The 16,695-nt window shown below is 49.4% G+C and overlaps 1 protein-coding gene across 1 annotated transcript in view; it reads right to left on the bottom strand.

Moving 5' to 3' along the window:
- Positions 1-4,299: 4,299 nt before the first annotated feature.
- The window catches only part of engl (endoglin, like), a gene marked incomplete at both ends in the record, with an annotated part of 59,974 nt that continues 47,578 nt past the window's right edge, over positions 4,300-16,695 (bottom strand). Inside the window, 2 exons of the mRNA XM_084329210.1 lie at positions 4,300-4,379; positions 5,765-5,863. Coding sequence (XP_084185336.1) covers positions 4,300-4,379; positions 5,765-5,863 — 179 coding nt within the window. The remainder of the gene's footprint in view (positions 4,380-5,764; positions 5,864-16,695) is intronic.

The raw sequence follows: 16,695 nt of genomic DNA, 5'->3' as shown, positions 1-16,695 counted from the left end.
TGGACTATTGGGGGGACAGGGCCCGCTCGGCTGAGGGGCCTTTGTCCGAATACGCTGGCGATGTGGGGGGCGGGGTCACAGAGTGCCCACCTGGTGGGGTGTTGATGCTGGCATCATGGACTTCTCCGGGCCCCCGTTCCAGGGGGTCCAGTCCCTTTGGTGGGTCTGGGCCTTCCTTCGCGCTCCGCTGCTACGGCCTTGCCACGGGGTTGGGTTTGCCCTTGACCCCGTGATTATGGGGGCAGTAACGAGGTTGTTCCCTCCGTTCGTTCCCGGGTGGCATGCGGGTTGTGCGTGTGTGTAGTCGTGGGGTCAGGCCACGGTCTGCTCACCCTGTGCGTTGAGTTGCTTGAGTGCCTCTTCGCACGGTCGGGTCCGTCACCCTCCCGGGAAACCTCCAATAGGGGGGGTGCCCTCCATTAGGGGGGGTCGGGGGGGCTCGGCCCTCCCTGTTCTGATGGTTGTGGGGGGCTTTCAGCGGGGTATATTTGTCGGCCGGTGGCTCCGCTCGGCCTCCCTATGTGCATGAGTGACGCCGAGCGGAACCGACTATGATACAGAACGTTAGGTTATGACTATAACCAAGTTCTGTTAATAGTGGTGACGCTCGGCGTCCGACGCCGCTGCAGCCCTTGATCTCACCTTGTGGTGAAAGCTTGGGAAGGAGGAGAGCAGGTGACCACACACCTGCTTATGTAGGTGAGCTGATAGGGGTGTGGTCAGACAAATATTGGGATTAAAGGTACATTGTGGTCTTTATTCAGTGCGCGTGCACGTGTGCGAGGACAGTGCATGAGTGACGCCGAGCGTCACCACTATTAACAGAACTTGGTTATAGTCATAACCTAACGTTATACGCGAATCTGGTAGTACATTTCTTTTTATCTTCTTGATATGATAACATTACATCCGCCTTTTACCTCGTGACGAGCTAAACCAATCGCTCAACCAATCAGAGAGGGGCTTCGCTCAACCAATCAGAGAGGGGTCTGCAGAAATGGGCTCAACCAATCAGAGAGGGGTCTGCAGAAATGGAGCTACAGAAAGTAGACACGCGGCTACGCCAGCCCCAACGCTCAGAGCTGAGAGACCCGTGGTATGAGAGAGGGGGGGGGGGGGGGGGCTTAACTATTTCATCGGTACGTAGAAAAACATTCAGATTACTGATACTTGTGAGAAAACTTTTCTTTTTGTTAGATTGTATACAGAGACATACTTAATCTTTTTTTTTTAATCCACTTTTTCTCCTCCTTTTTCTGTGATTTTTCTCCCATCCCAATTTCCTCTCGTGCCAATTCTCCCTCCCCTGTCTTGATCGTTGCTCGCATGTGCCCCGCACTGGTCGGTCATAGGGAGGGTAGATAGATACTATCGCATGTCCCCTCCGATACATGCGGAGTCAGCCCGCCACTTCTATTTTCACCTGCCAGCGCGGACTCTCACTGGCGAGGTGTAACGTGTGGGAGGCGCACACTACCCTCGCCATCTCCTGTCCTTGCTGTGCAGGCGCCCTGACCGACCTGTAGGAGTCGCTGTTTACAACGATCAGATTACCACCCACCGGCTTCCCTCCCGCTGACTCTGCCAATCGAGCCAGTATGACGGCCGGCCAAGCCGGAGGCAACGCTGAGTCGCTGACAGCCGGATTCGATACCAGTGTCTCTCGCGTTGGTGACGAGCGCAATGTCTGCTGCGCCACCCAGCCGCCAGAGAGACATACTTTTATATAATTTAATACAATTGTTGAAACTGCGGTCAACACAATAGGAAATTCAACAGGAATGTGGTCTGTTCAGTTTCATATTCTATGGATTTCAGAAGCAACGTAGTCCCATAGTATTTGAAAGCGTCAGCCGATTCGGTGTAATAATCCAACATTACGATGCCGATTACAATTCTAAGCAGGTAATAAGTCATCTGCAATGTTCTAACCCTGGTCACATGATGCAGTAGCACCTCTGCTATTACTGTTGGTCTACTGTTTCTATACAGAAATCACAAGACACAAACACACCTCACTCACAGAAAACTGTGGGTTATCGAAAAAACCATAGAACTCCAAAATAGAATTCTGAGGAAAACTCACAACTCAAAGGGGTAACGCCATGCATGTTCCCCTGAGCCTACAGCCTCCCATTGTTAGTGTGAATTACGCAGCCTCTGGAAACAGAACGCCCTGGAAGTCACCTGGTGATGAATGCTGACACTCACCAAAGTCTGTCTAAAGAAGTCGCTTCACTCTGCCACCAACTTGATGGGACTAACAAGACCTGACTCCTATCTCTTTGAATGTGGAGTCATCCGTATCTAAGAATCTGTCGTACATATCATTGTTCTTCTTTCATATATATATTTTTGTATCCACTTTTTTCTCCTCCTATTTTTCTTGTATTTTCCTCCCATCCCAATTTAGTCGTTATGCCAATTCCCCCCTCCCCTTCCTGGTCGTTGCGCGCATTTGCCCCCTACTTTCCGGTCTAGGGAGCCCTGAAGTCTATCACATGCTTCCTCCGATACATAGGAGACAGCCAGCAGCCTCTTTTCACCTGGCAGCGAGGACTCTCATTGGGTGAGTGTAACGCGTTGGAGGGCACACTACCTCACCCAGATCCCTTCCTCGCGGTGCAGGCGCCCTGACCAACCTGTAAGAGTCGCTGTTTACAACAACCAGATTACCACCCACCGGCTTCCCTCCCGCTGACACTGCCAATTGTGTCAGTATGACGACCGGCCAAACCGGAGGCACCGCTGACAGCTGGATTCGATACCAGTGTCTCTGCGGTGGTAGACATGCGCTTAGTCCGCTGCGCTACCCGGCCGCACCTTCTTTCATATTTTGTTGTTGCCACCATCTTTGGTGTTAGGGATTTCCCCATTCAAGACTACTACAGTGATTCTCTTCATTATAGACCGTCTCTGGTGAAACGTAATCTCAGTGCATGTATTTTGACCTATGATGTAAAACATTCTATAGAATATATTTTTATGGATTTGTATATTTGTTAATTGTATATTTCTTTTTGAAGTATTTCACAAGTGTATTAATAAAGGCTGATTATAGTTTCAGGGTCAACATCACAACTAAAGCAAGTTATATAAACAGTTCATGTATACTAACTAGAGAATACATGTGTGAATCAAAGAGTAGAGTAGATATAATCTAACCCTGTCTCAAAACACAATGACTTTATACTGTATATAATCCAACCATGTCTCAAAACACACTGACTTTATACTGTATATAATCCAACCCTGTCTCAAAACACACTGACCTTATACTGTATATAATCCAACCATGTCTCAAAACACACTGACTTTATACTGTATATAATCCAACCCTGTCTCAAAATACACTGACTTTATACTGTATATAATCCAACCCTGTCTCAAAATACAATGACCTTATACTCTATATAATCCAACCCTGTCTCAAAATACAATGACTTTATACTGTATATAATCCAACCCTGTCTCAAAACACACTGACTTTATACTGTATATAATCCAACCCTGTCTCAAAACATACACATTTTTAGATACTATCTAACCCTGTCTCAAAACATACTATTCGTATATAATCTACCCTGTCTCAAAACATACTGCTCTTAGATATACTCTAACCATGTCTCAAACCAAACTGACCCTATACTGTATATAATCTAACCCTGTTTCAAAACACCCTAATCTTAGATATTATCTAACCCTGTCTCAAAACACACTGGGTCTCATTCTCCAAGGACAAAATATATACAAAAAGGGACTTCTCTTAGGGCCATTTGAGACCTTTTCGGGCTGATTTTGGGATTCACCAACCGTCCCAATAAAACATATATTAATATTATATTATAATATATTGTCTATATTCATGTCTTGCCTGAAAAGGTCTAAAAAATGGCACTAAGAGAAAGCCCTTTTTGTCGTAAATCCGTTGGAGAATGAGACCCACTGATCTTAGATATATTCTAACCCTGTCTCAAAACACACTGATCTTAGATATATTCTAACCCTGTCTCAAAACACACTGATCTTAGATATATTCTAACCCTGTCTCAAAACACACTGACATTTAAACACATTGCTTCACAATAATTAACTTAGATCTACTTTGATAGCAGCATAATCCAATACAATTTTACAGATTTATTTTTAATATACACAAGTCTGTAAAACAGTTCTTTCATACTGGCACATATTCATACTGGCACATATTTATACTGGCACATAATCTCCCCTCCATGATTCATCTTTGACCTTGTGTGTGTCATGTGTCTTGTGGCACAGACGTAGATGAGAACCAGGTCACAGCGGGTTGAGCTCCTGTATGAGTCCGGACGGCAGTCTCTCCGCTACTGCTGGTTTAGAGATGACTGAGGAGGACACTGGCACGCCATGGTGGATCAAAACGGATGATTTGACACTTTCCGACACCGCGAGGAGTTGCTGGAGTTGAAGTCTAGTATGTACAGACGTTCCCATTGTCTCAGTCTTTACTCCATTCACATTTCAGCTAGGAATGATAGTCATGCAAGGTGCACACACACACACACACACACACACACACACACACACACACACACACACACACACACACACACACACACACACACACACACACACACACACACGCACACACACACACACACACGCTCACAGACATACACGCACACACACATGCATGCACATTCCCACGTAAGCTTGTGCACACACACACATGCTCGCGCACACACATGCTCGCGCACACACACACACACACACACACACACACACACACACACACACACACACACACACACACACACACACACACACACACACACACACACACACACACACACACACACACACACACACACACACACACACACACACACACACACACACACACACACACACACACACACACACACACAGGTGCCAACGAGTTATTTGAACCTCCGTCACACTTCGCCTCGCCTTTAGTTTCAAATTTGCGAGAGGAAGTCCTGAAAGAGACAAAAGCATAAGACAATCTCTATCTGAATCACGACCAACAGGTGCTTATATTTACTAATGCTGTACAAATTCCATAAGCAGTGGAGCTTCTAACCACTGCAAGGCTTCTCAACAGTACATTCTCAACATCTTGTTGGCCCTGTGGTCGTCCAGCTGCTCTGTGCCCTGCAGACAGCTGGCTCTCAACCATGTGTTCATTTTAACAAAGGGGATCATGGGGAAGATTTAAAGTTAAAAGTTTAAAGTTCACCTAATAAAACGTGAAGAATCTCCTTCTTTTAAAGTAAAAATGTAACAGTACAAAGAGGGAGGATCCAATGAATTAATCATTTCAGGTACATGAGGTTTGCCAAAATGCAAATGTGGGGGGAAAAGACGTGTCCTACAGTATCTCACCTCTATACTTAACTTTTGGACGGTTCCATCTCACCTCTATACATAGCTGTTGGACTGTTCCATCAGTACAGGGGGGTTCCAGGAGCTGGGACGGTGCTCTCTGCTCTCCAGGAGATTCACTCCTCTGATTGGTTGATGGAATATCCCTTTAACCAATCAAGACAAGATAAATGTCACTATTAATAGCCACTCGTGCAAAGTTACTTTATCCAAAACCACAAAATACTGTATTTGTAACTTTTTATGACATGAGTAAATAATTTTACTCAGAGCAAAGTCTATGGGATTAATATTTGTTACTATTGAACAGTAGAAAGTTTAGTTTTTTCAGGAAAGAGGGCGACACAACTAGACTTGCTTTTCACCGTTAAGCTACCTGCGTGAGTGTAGATGCACCACAGCGCCCTCATGCTGCTACCCAGAGCAAACGCAGCAAATACTATCCCCAGAACCGGGCCTGTCTCTACCCCAGAGCCTATAGAACACAGAGAAAGGGAAGAGACAGTGTGAAGAAACAGCAAAAAAGACAGAAAGAAAAGAAAAGAAAAAAATAAGGCCAAGTAGTTGAAACATATCTCCTCAGTGGATGAATAGGCCAACATGTAAATGTAGGTTATATAGTAGGTTATATAGTCACCAGTTATATAGTAGGTTATATAGTCACCAGTTATATAGTAGGTTCTGTTTCATTAGGGGCTCTGCTTGGCATCACTACTGCACTCGCTCGCGTACGTGCACGCGCACTGAATAATTTCCACAAATGTACCTTTAATACCAGTATTAGTCTGACCACACCCCTCATCAGCTTACCTTCATAAGCAGGTGTGTGGTCACCTGCTCTCCTCCTTCTCGCTTTCACCACAAGAAAGTGCCTTGGTAGTACCCCACTTGACGTGTTGTTAAGGGAAGAAAGATTTTTTTGTTTACAAGGAAGGAGATACGTTGACATCATATCTTTATTTTCTCTCTCACTATTTTCGAGAAAATACGGCGATATTGTCTTCGTACTGGAGTGTCTAGAAGATGATGATCATTCTAAAAACCCTCCACCGGTTTTTCGTATTGGGAGCACGCCGCTGCATGCTTCTCAACTGCAGTTCCTTGCTGTGTTTGTTGGGGTGAAACCTGTCAGGCCACAGCTGAACTGTCGGACATGCCGCTGTTGTGAGAAGCGGTGCGTTCCAGGTTGGGTGAGTAGTGTTTGCTGGCAGGCTCCACTTGTCTGTTAGTGCTATGGGGGCTACTTGACAATGTTTATGGAAACCGGCCCCAGGCTAGGGTCCTTTGTTCAGCCACCTAGGCGACAGAAGACCTTGGTCTGAAGACCATTATAGTTTAACTAGTGGGCCGCGACCATTAACACTGGTGATCCCTGTGTGTTTTGGACGAGTGGATTCTCTCTGTCACCGTGTTAAGGCCCCATCTTTCATATCCAAATGAGAGTATTCCTTCACGAGGGGATATGTGCATGAATGTGCGATAGCGGCAGATTCATGTTCAAAGTCAGCTACACAGGCCAGTTGGTATTGTGCTGATTCCGTCGGGTGTTGGTAATATCACCGTTGTGAAGCGGTGTTGACATCTTGTTTTCTCTTTTCTCTTAAAAAGTGAGGAGAGGTTCAGAACGGCGGCCTGTCTGGGTGAGTGTTATGTCATTGTTTACATGTTCATAGCTTGCGGTTAGCCAGTCAGCTGTTAACTGCTGCGTTAGCCTGCTGGATCGCTGCATGGCCTGCTTAGGTTGGGCCTACTGTTAGCCAGTCAGCTGTTAGCTGCGGTGCTAGCATGGCGTGTTCGCTAGGTAACGTTAGCTTGCTGCTATAGGCCATGGCCTGGCGCGGGGTAGCTTTAGCTTGAGCTTGCTTCTGGTCGCGGCCGTTAGCTTGATGCTATTCTGTTGAACGTGCTTTGATTTTAACATGTTTTACACTCTTGACTACGACGTCATCCTTGACAGGGGATGTTTCGTCGACCCTGCCCTGAGCCAGGACGGCAAGGTTGCATCAACAGAGGACTGTAGTGCGGGTTGGAGCGGTGACGCTGCCCAGTTCGACCAACACAGGAGCGGCTGTGTTCCTACGGTGTCTGTGACTGCACTTCGCTGATCTACGCCCCGGGTGGGAACAGGTTTGACCAGACCTTATAACACGTTTTCTGGTTTTACTTTTCTAAATGTATTGTGAATAACGATGTTTTTCCCAAAACGTGTGTTGCTGCAATACATTTGGGATACGGAGCGGGTTATGTGTGAGCTGTTTTTGTCACTGGCAGTTAGCTTCTCCGTGCAAATCGGGATGTAATGATCTGGTTGTTGTGTGAGAAACATCATGGTGTTTATATGTACCGTGTACTCACAACTAAGGTAACTAACCTATGAAGCTATGCTTGGGGACAAGTGAGTAAAAGAATGTTCTTTTCTCAGACTGTGATGACAATGAACAGTGTGTTCACATATTAACAGGTTTTCCTGTTTTAACTGGCCGTATTGAGGGTAAAATAAGAGGATTGTGTTTCCCCCCGGTTCCCTGGGGACTTTTTCATCCTCCTATCAGACATGTTTGTGCACTATTTGTGTCTTTTGTGTGGTAGGGATGCGATGTAAACTCTTAGCTTGATTGCTGAGGTTGTGCTAAAACTGCTGGAGAAACTTTATTTTCCTAAAAGAAAAAATGGTTTGGTCGCTGTCATGTGTGCTTAGCAAGGCCTGTGGCCGATACTAATCGAGAATGATGTATTCTCTCATTGTGAAAAACGGCGTTCCTCTGTTGAGTGTTTTTGCCATTTTTTGTAGGTGATGATGGGTTGTGTGTGTCATGTGACCTACAACTGGGTTGGACTGGCCACAGAAGCACATGTGTATGTTGGACCGGGGCTCTTAGAGCCCTCTCTATTCTGTGTTTTTCCTTAGTAAAAATCAGATAGCAGGTTAGCTCATGTGCTGTGTGGAGCTGTCAAACGCTTCATAGAGCTGACTATGACTGTGTCATATTCTCTTTTTGTCATTACATCGTATCATGGGTGTGGGGTCGTAAAGGGGTGAACTGGTAACCTTTCCTCTCCCCCTTGTTCTGTCGGTCAGGGGTACACCCCCTGTCCTTCAAGGTTCCCGTCACGTGGCGGTTCGGCACGTTACGGGGGGGGGGGGGGGGGGGGGGGGGGAGTTTCCTGGTCCCACGGCCTGGTATATTGGGCGTGTGCACCGCAGGAATTCCCCCGCCATAGAGTACGTCACCGTGCGCGTCTCTGTTGGTAGGACTTCCGTGTGCTGTTCAGGTCCATGTGATGAATCTGTTTCGGGGGGGTGGTCAGGGCTCCTCCTCACCAAGCGCCTATTCGGGCCTTCTGTGAGTTCGGACTCCTTCTTCCATGTGAGGGAGCCTCCATCAGAGTACAGAGCCTTCCTCCTCAGATTGTCAAAGTGAGTGGACCCTCTAGAAGGGTCCTATTCTATTGTATATGTATTCGATTCAATTCGATTATTGAGTGTGTATGGGTTCAGTGCCTCTTCCCCGGAGAGCCCTAAAACCAATTTTTTACATGGCTCAAGGTGCAATATATTCTTTTCAATCTGTACAGCTCGCGTGGGAAGTCTCTCTGGGGATCCCCGTCTCCTTCCTATGGGAGGGTGGTGGGATGTAAAAATGTGAACATTTTTTACCCCGGCTGTGTAGACTGGGATACATACTGTTGATGCTTCCTTCTTTTCTATTCCAGAGGTGGAGTTAGGGAGTGTCACACCCCTCTTGTCGTTCCCCTGGGCGCCTTGGGGATTCAATGACAGGTCTAAACAGCCTGTTCATTGATGGGGGTGTGTCCCGACGCACGTATAGTGCTAGCTCGCTGTAAACAGGCGATTGACTGGCACGCCTTGGTTGCTTGTGGTTGAAACAGCGTTTTTATAAAGCAACTGAGATGGGGGTTTTTCCTCTTCCGACGACCAAATCCCATGACCTGGGTTGGTTTTTCGACGGATTCTCGTTCATGTCTGGGGGATGATGACGGAATGGATCTGAACATGTGTAGAGGGGTCTCACGCCCTTGGGGTGGGCCACCAGGCGCGGTTCGCCCGAACGTCTGGGTGGCGCCTTCTTTTCGTGTTAAGATCAACACGCATATCTGCCCTTCTCTTGGAGTAGGCATGTCGGCGTGGTTAGGGCACAGGACTGGTTCTGGTCACGCTGGTCCAGATCAGTTGAACCCGTTGTCCGCCGGGGATGCAGATCTGCTGTTCTGGTACCCTGAGGGACTTGGGCTTTTTTCAGGGGGAAAAATGCCAGGTCGGTCTGGGTGTCACAGGGTTAAGCGCTATGGAGACCCTGGTTGGGTACGTTTTTACTCAGCACTGTCGTAATGGCTTACAGCCATGCCATTCTGTACACGCTCGATCTCGTCGGATCTCGGCCGCTACACAGGTTGGTCCTGGTTAGTACTTGGTTGGGAGACCGCCTGGGAATACCAAGTACGGTGTGCTTAGGGGCTGGTTCTCCATTCTTTTTCGCTCCTCTCTCACGCATGGCGATGAGGGGCCTGTGGGGGTGGTTTTTTGACCTCCTCTGGTGACCCTGTGCTTCCCGTACCGCCAGGCCCGGTCCGAAGTGATGTTTGCGACCCGTAGGCCTGGGTTAACCCTTTTTTGAGAACTGAAACACTTGTACTGCGGTATAGCCGGTGTATACCCGCAGGTGTGTTTTGGAGTTTTTTCTTGAGGGGTTATACGAACAACCACCGCATTGGGTAACACCGAGGTGGTTGATTCCCTGGTGTGTTGGAGCAGTGTCAACTCCCGGGTTCACCGGTTGAGGGTGCCCCTGCACGTTCATGACGTCTGCCAATCGTGTCAGCCTTCTCTGCCTCAACCCCTCTGGGTGGGGGTTTTTGAATGGAGGCTTGGTCATGCAACAACGCCAGCATACGCCCCTTCCGCCGGGGCAGCTGTGTTCAGCTGTCCCCTCTGGCGCCTGTCTCGTCCGCAGTCTCCAGGCTAGGGTTAACAGCCTGTTGCCTGGTTTTTCCCCGGTGCGCTGCCTGCTTCCGTTGGTTAACCTTTTTTGTGTGCTTACGGCCATGCTGACTGCCTGTTCTGCAGGGTCAGTGTGCCAGGCGGTGTACTATTGGGGGGACGGGGCCCGCTCGGCTTACGGCCATACCGACCTGAACACGCCCGATCTCGTCCGATCTCGGAAGCTAAGCAGGTTCTGGCCTGGTTAGTACTTGGTTGGGATACCGCCTGGGATTACCAGGTGCAGTAACTGGGGGGCCTTTGTCCGAATACGCTGGCGATGTGGGGGGCGGGGCACTACGTGCCCACCTGGTGGGGTCTTGATGCTGGCATCATGGACTTCTCCGGGCCCCCATTCCAGGGAGTCCAGTCCTTTTGGTGGGTCTGGGTCTTCCTTCGCGCTCCGCTGCTATGGCCTTGCCACAGGGTTGGGTTTGCCCTTGACCCCGTGATTCTGGGGGCAGTAACGAGGTTGTTCCTCCGTTCGTTCCCGGGTGGCATGCGGGTTGTGCGTGTGTGTAGTCGTGGGGTCAAGCCACGGTCTGCTCACCCTGTGCGTTGAGTTGCTTGAGTGCCTCTTCGCACGGTCGGGTCCGTCGCCTTCCCGTGAAGCCCCTAATAGGGGGGATACCCTCCATTAGGGGGGGTCGGGGGGGCTCGGCCCTCCCTGTTCTGATGGTTTTGGGGGGCTGTCAGCGGGGTGTATTTGTCAGCCAGCGGCTCCGCTTGGCCTCCCTTTGTGCAGTAGTGATGCCAAGCAGAGCCCCTAATGAAACAGAACGTTAGGTTATGACTATAACCAAGTTCTGTTAATTAGGGGTGACGCTTGGCATCAGACGGCCGCTGCAGCCCTTGACCTCACCTTGTGGTGAAAGCTTGGGAAGGAGGAGAGCAGGTGACCACACACCTGCTTATGAAGGTAAGCTGATGAGGGGTGTGGTCAGACTAATACTGGTATTAAAGGTACATTTGTGGAAATTATTCAGTGCGCGTGCACGTACGCGAGCGAGTGCAGTAGTGATGCCAAGCGTCACCCCTAATTAACAGAACTTGGTTATAGTCATAACCTAACGTTATATAGTCACCAGTTATATAGTAGGTTATATAGTCACCAGTTATATAGTAGGTTATATAGTCACCAGTTATATAGTAGGTTATATGATTATAGAATATAGAATATCAATATCAATCTGGATTTAGTATCACCAGGCATGATTCACAAACCGTGAATGAAATCTACTGTAAGTACAGTTACTTTTTTATAATGTACATTTCTCCGCCATTTTCATCAGATTGACGCTTTTTGCTCGACGTTCACAGAAAGGTAGAGAATGTTCTGTTTTATGGCAATAACGTTCAGGTTTGTGGGAGATAATCCTGAAAAATAAGAGAAATAAAAAAGTAAAACCAAATGTCAGATGATTGACAGTGTAGTTTTTGTGTGTAGTTTTTCTAAATTCAAAAGCCCATCGAAAGTCCTGGGTCTCCTCTCCTCATAGGACTACAAACAAAATGGCGGTGTGCATTTCCTAACGTCAATATTAGCTTGTTTCCGACTAGATTTCTATAACTCATATTTCACTAATAACACTTTAAGCTAGGGATGTTCGATATTGGCTTTTTTTTCTCCGATAACCTATATACCGATATTGTCCAACTCTTAATTTTCGATACCGATATCAACCGATACCGATATATATGGTGTTTCCCCCCACAAAAAAATGAAGAATTTCAGGTAATTAACATTACATATCTCTTGTTGTGGAATTAACACAACATTATGCATACTTTTGACAATAAATAAAATAAGAATTTGTTCTTACTTGCTTGCCTGGGTAAATAAAGGTTAAATAAATGTAAAAAAATTAAAAATAAAATACATTTGAAAACCGATACAGATATTTTCCGATATTACATTTTAATGCCAATATCGGCAGATAATATCGGTAGGCCGATAATATCGGACATCCCTACTTTAAACCATTGCTAAACAAACATATTGCTGAAAATATACACGTTGACTGCTGTTTTGACAGGGTTAGGGTCTTTACTCTTGACTACATTTGAAAAATAAACGCAACATTAATTCATACATTCTGTAGAGATGGATTTATGGCATGATGTCATTGTGGGTCTGGTACCGGACCCCTCGGGCTTAAGAGGTTATGGTACACTGGGTTTCCAGGGATTTAAATGGGTTTGAGAAGCTTTAACACAATGGCGGCCATAACGTATATATACGTGATTGGGAGCCAGCGCTTGGCGGCCAATCACGTATATATACGTGTTTAACTCGAATCTTTTATTTATTCGATTTTAATATCCTATTCAATGTCACAGAGCTGTATTTTGGCTGGAAAAGGCATATTGGGACTCGGAAAGTGCAGTACCAGCCAGATCCTGGTATTGGCGCTGTCTCGAGAATGCAGTTTCCCCTGTTGCACACTTGGTGTCACATTTCTTTTAAATCACCCGATCGCCTGGAATACTTTTTGCAACGCCAAATTCATTATGCTGTAAAGGAATATGGCATCAGCCAATGGACTATATGATCTAGCAGATGGCGATCAAATAACTGGGAAATTCTTTTTGGAATCCAACCGGCCACAGGTAAGAGCGATTTGACGGCAATTTCAGCCTGATCGGGCCTTGTTCTCATAGCCATTCCCCTGATCAGCGTATGTTGTTGTAATAACGAATACCGTTATTGGTAATCAATAATCAGAAACGACTTTTCCCACCCATGCATTCATGGTGGAACATGATACCGATCATATGCATCTTGATTTTTAACTGTAGCTTGTGTAGGGCCGAAAAGGCCAATCGATTTAACGTTATTAGCTTAGCGCCTTATAACCTAAGGTTATCCTATAACCCTAGTTATATGATACTGGCTGAGTGTCTCGCTCTGCCTTCTGAGATAACCCATTATCTCCAGCACCTAGTGTGCTCCGGGGAACAAAACAAATGCACCCACTTGCACGTGACCACGCCACTCCCATGCGTCCCCTATATTACGCCGGAAGTGGTCACGCCTCACCCTTCCCAGTTCGATTTCCATAAGCGGAAAACATCCAAGGGACCTCAGGGCGCTAAGAGCGAGATGCTCAGCCAGTATCATATAACTAGGGTTATAGGATAACCTTACGTTATATATCAACTGGCCTCGCGTCTCGCTCTGCCTTCTGAGATAAAGGGCAGAGCGGACGCGTGGCCCCGACAAATGCACCCCCTGAGGAGGGGAGTCCCGTCCATCCGCCCGTCCTAACGAAGGGGGGGAGGCAGTCAACTCCACCAAAGTGCGAAAAAAGGGGGAACCAGGCACCCCTGAACGCACAGTGCAAGCGGGACCACGTGTGACACAGCACCCCGCGGTCCACACCCCTGTTAGCCCACCTGATGGTGGGATGCAGGAGAGGTCCCGGACCTCAGGACCGCCTGGGAGACAGAACCCCCAGTCATGTCCATGAGGTAAAACCTAACGAAAGGACTCTCGAGGACCAGGAGGCCGCAGCACAGATGTCCTCCACCGAGGTCTCCCCTAACAGGGCAGCAGAGGCCGCCACACCACGAGTGGAGTGCGCCCTGACGCCCCCGGAGGGAACCTGTCCAGCCAACGTGTAGCAAAGGGCAATGCCCTCACACAACCAATGTGACAGGCGCTGCTTGGACAGCGCCTCACCCGCGCGAGGGCCACCGTAACAAACAACAGTTGATCGGAAGCCCTGAGACCCTGCATTCGACTAAGGTAAACCCCTAGTGTACGGACAGGACATGACAGGTGAAGGCTCGACTCCAACCCACTAGCGTGAAGAGGAGGATGAAACGCCTGAATCACAATATCCCTGGAGCGAAAAGAGCTCCGGATATTCTTTGGCACGAAGACCGGATTAGGCCCCAGAGTCGCCCCGCTATCGGCCCGAACAGACAGGCACTCAGGCCGCACAGAGAGAGCACATGGCTCACCCACGCATTTAGCGGAGGTGCTGGCCCAAAAAAGGAACGCGGACGATCCAATGGCGCCTGTTAAAGAGGCTCAAACGGGGCCCCCAACAGCCTTTCCAGAACAGTTGGAGACAGAGACCGTTCCACAGGCTTGAGACACTGTGCGCCAAGCAAGAACGTCCCACGAGAGGGTGGCTTAACAATGTTCTGCCCCCCCCCACTCTCGACCATACGCCACTTCCCAGCGTAAGCCGCGGTAGTGGACGGATGGCATTAACCACAGAAGAGTCAAGACGCATCCCCACCAGATTCACCCTTTCAGCAGCCAAGCCTAGAGGCTGCCCCAGAACAGGAGGCAGAACAGAGTTCCGCGTGGCTGAGAGAGGGCCCGCGGTGACCACGGAACAGGCCACGGCGGGGCCACCAAGAGCTGAATCAGGGCCGGGAACCACACAGCCGAGCCCCGGCCCGGCGCGACCAGGATCAAAGTCCCGCGCTCCTGACGTACCCGCCCCAACAGCTGAGCTATCAGGTGTATGGGGGGGAACGCGTACAGAATCCTGGGCAGCCACGGATACATCGAGAAGGCATCCACCCCCAGAGAAGGGTTGTCCTTCCGACTGACCGAGAACCACAAGGGGCACTGGTGGGACTGTCTGCTCGCAAACAGGTCCACCATGGCCTCCCCGAATCGGTCCCAGACCTGTCTGACTATGTCTGGACGTAGTCCCCACTCGTCGGGTGAGGACCGCCCCGCAACATCACATCTTCACCCACATTCTCCCTGCCGGGGATGTGGAGAGCCCTCAGGCTGTGCAGATTGAGAGACGCCCATAGCCAGAGCTCGACCGCCGCCCGGTGCAGACGGGGGGAGCGTACTCCTCCCTGTCTGTCGAAATACGACGCTGACGTTGTGTTGTCCATCCTGATCAAAACATGCTTGCCCACCACAAGGTGGCCGAGCTGTTTGAGGACCAGAAGGACTGCCTTCAATTCCAACACATTGAAATGTAGTGCAGACCGCGCAGCATGGTCCTGCCAGCTGCCCTCTACTGCGTTGACCTGACACGTCCCCCCCCATCCCGTGAGGGAGGCGTCTGTGAAGACTGTGACGTGTGACAGCCTGCTGCCCACGAGGTCCCCCAGTACTGACATGGGAAACTTCAGCCGCTTCCACTTTCCATACTGGAAAACCACCTCTGTATCCTCCTCATGAAGAGGAGGCCAAGAGGGACCACAGAGTGAGCAGATGCCATCATACCGAGCAGGCGCATCACGGACAGCGCCGTAACCATCCTAGGACGGAACCTCCCGAGCGCGCCGAGAACATCCACTCGCCGCCGCTCTGAGAGGGATGCCCATATAGACATTGAGCTTAGAAATAAGCCCAAGTACTCCACCCGTTGACTGGGAAGAGGAGTACTCTACTTCCAGACTACAGAAAAACCCAGGCTGGTGAGGAATTCCACCACCTGCCTGGTATGAGACCTGGCGATCTTCTCTGACCGGCCGAGGACCAGAACGTAATCCAGGGTAGAATAAGATTCGTATCCCCTGACGACGCAGAGGCCCCAGCGCGGTCTCCACGCACTTGGTGAAGATGCGAGGAGCCAGAGAGTAGCCGAACGGCAGCCTCTGGTACTCGTACGCTAAGCCCTGAAAAAGGAAGCGTGGGTATGTCCTCGGAGGGAAGATCGGGATGCGAATATGCATCCTACAGGTCTATGGAGGTGAACCAGTCCCCCACCTGACAGGGCTTAACAGGTGGGTGACGGTCAACATTTGGAACCTTCCATGGGACAGGTCCAGTATGGGTCTGACACCCCCCCCCCCCCCGATTTCTCGGGCACCAGAGAATATCGAGGGGGAAACGCCGCTCATCGCATCCTCCCATGGGACCACGGATGACGGCCTGCTTCACCGCCAGAGAACGAATCTCCTCGGCCAGGGCTGTCACTGCCGCGGACTCTGATAATAGAGTCTGTACCAAACCCAAAAAGCGCCGCCCTCAGTGTTCTCTCCATCCACACCGACATATGGCTACTACTGCAGCCATACGTGGTAAAAATTCCAAAGCGCCCCCGCCGCCAACTGCCGCTGGTCCGCTAGGAATCGTAGATAGGTGGCCCGGTCCCTCCTGCTGTGCGTTGTCAACCCTGGTCTCGCCAACCGCGCGAGCAGGGTGTCCCGTGGAGCCAGGATATCGCACCCTGGACTCTACCAACAAGGCAATCGCACCCAAGGGGGAGACCCAGACAGAAGGGGCGGTCTGATACGGAGGGAGCGGCCATCACCCCTGGTGACATAGGCTCCCCCGCTGAGCATCTTCCCGGCTTAGCTTGCTGAGGACAGCCTGCTCTGCA

This window comes from Notolepis coatsorum, assembly GCF_963971535.1.
Source record: "Notolepis coatsorum genome assembly, chromosome: 14".
Classification (NCBI taxonomy): Eukaryota; Metazoa; Chordata; class Actinopteri; order Aulopiformes; family Paralepididae; genus Notolepis; species Notolepis coatsorum.
The sequence above is the reverse complement of the archived record's forward strand: the minus strand, read 5'-3'. Positions and strand labels throughout refer to the sequence as shown.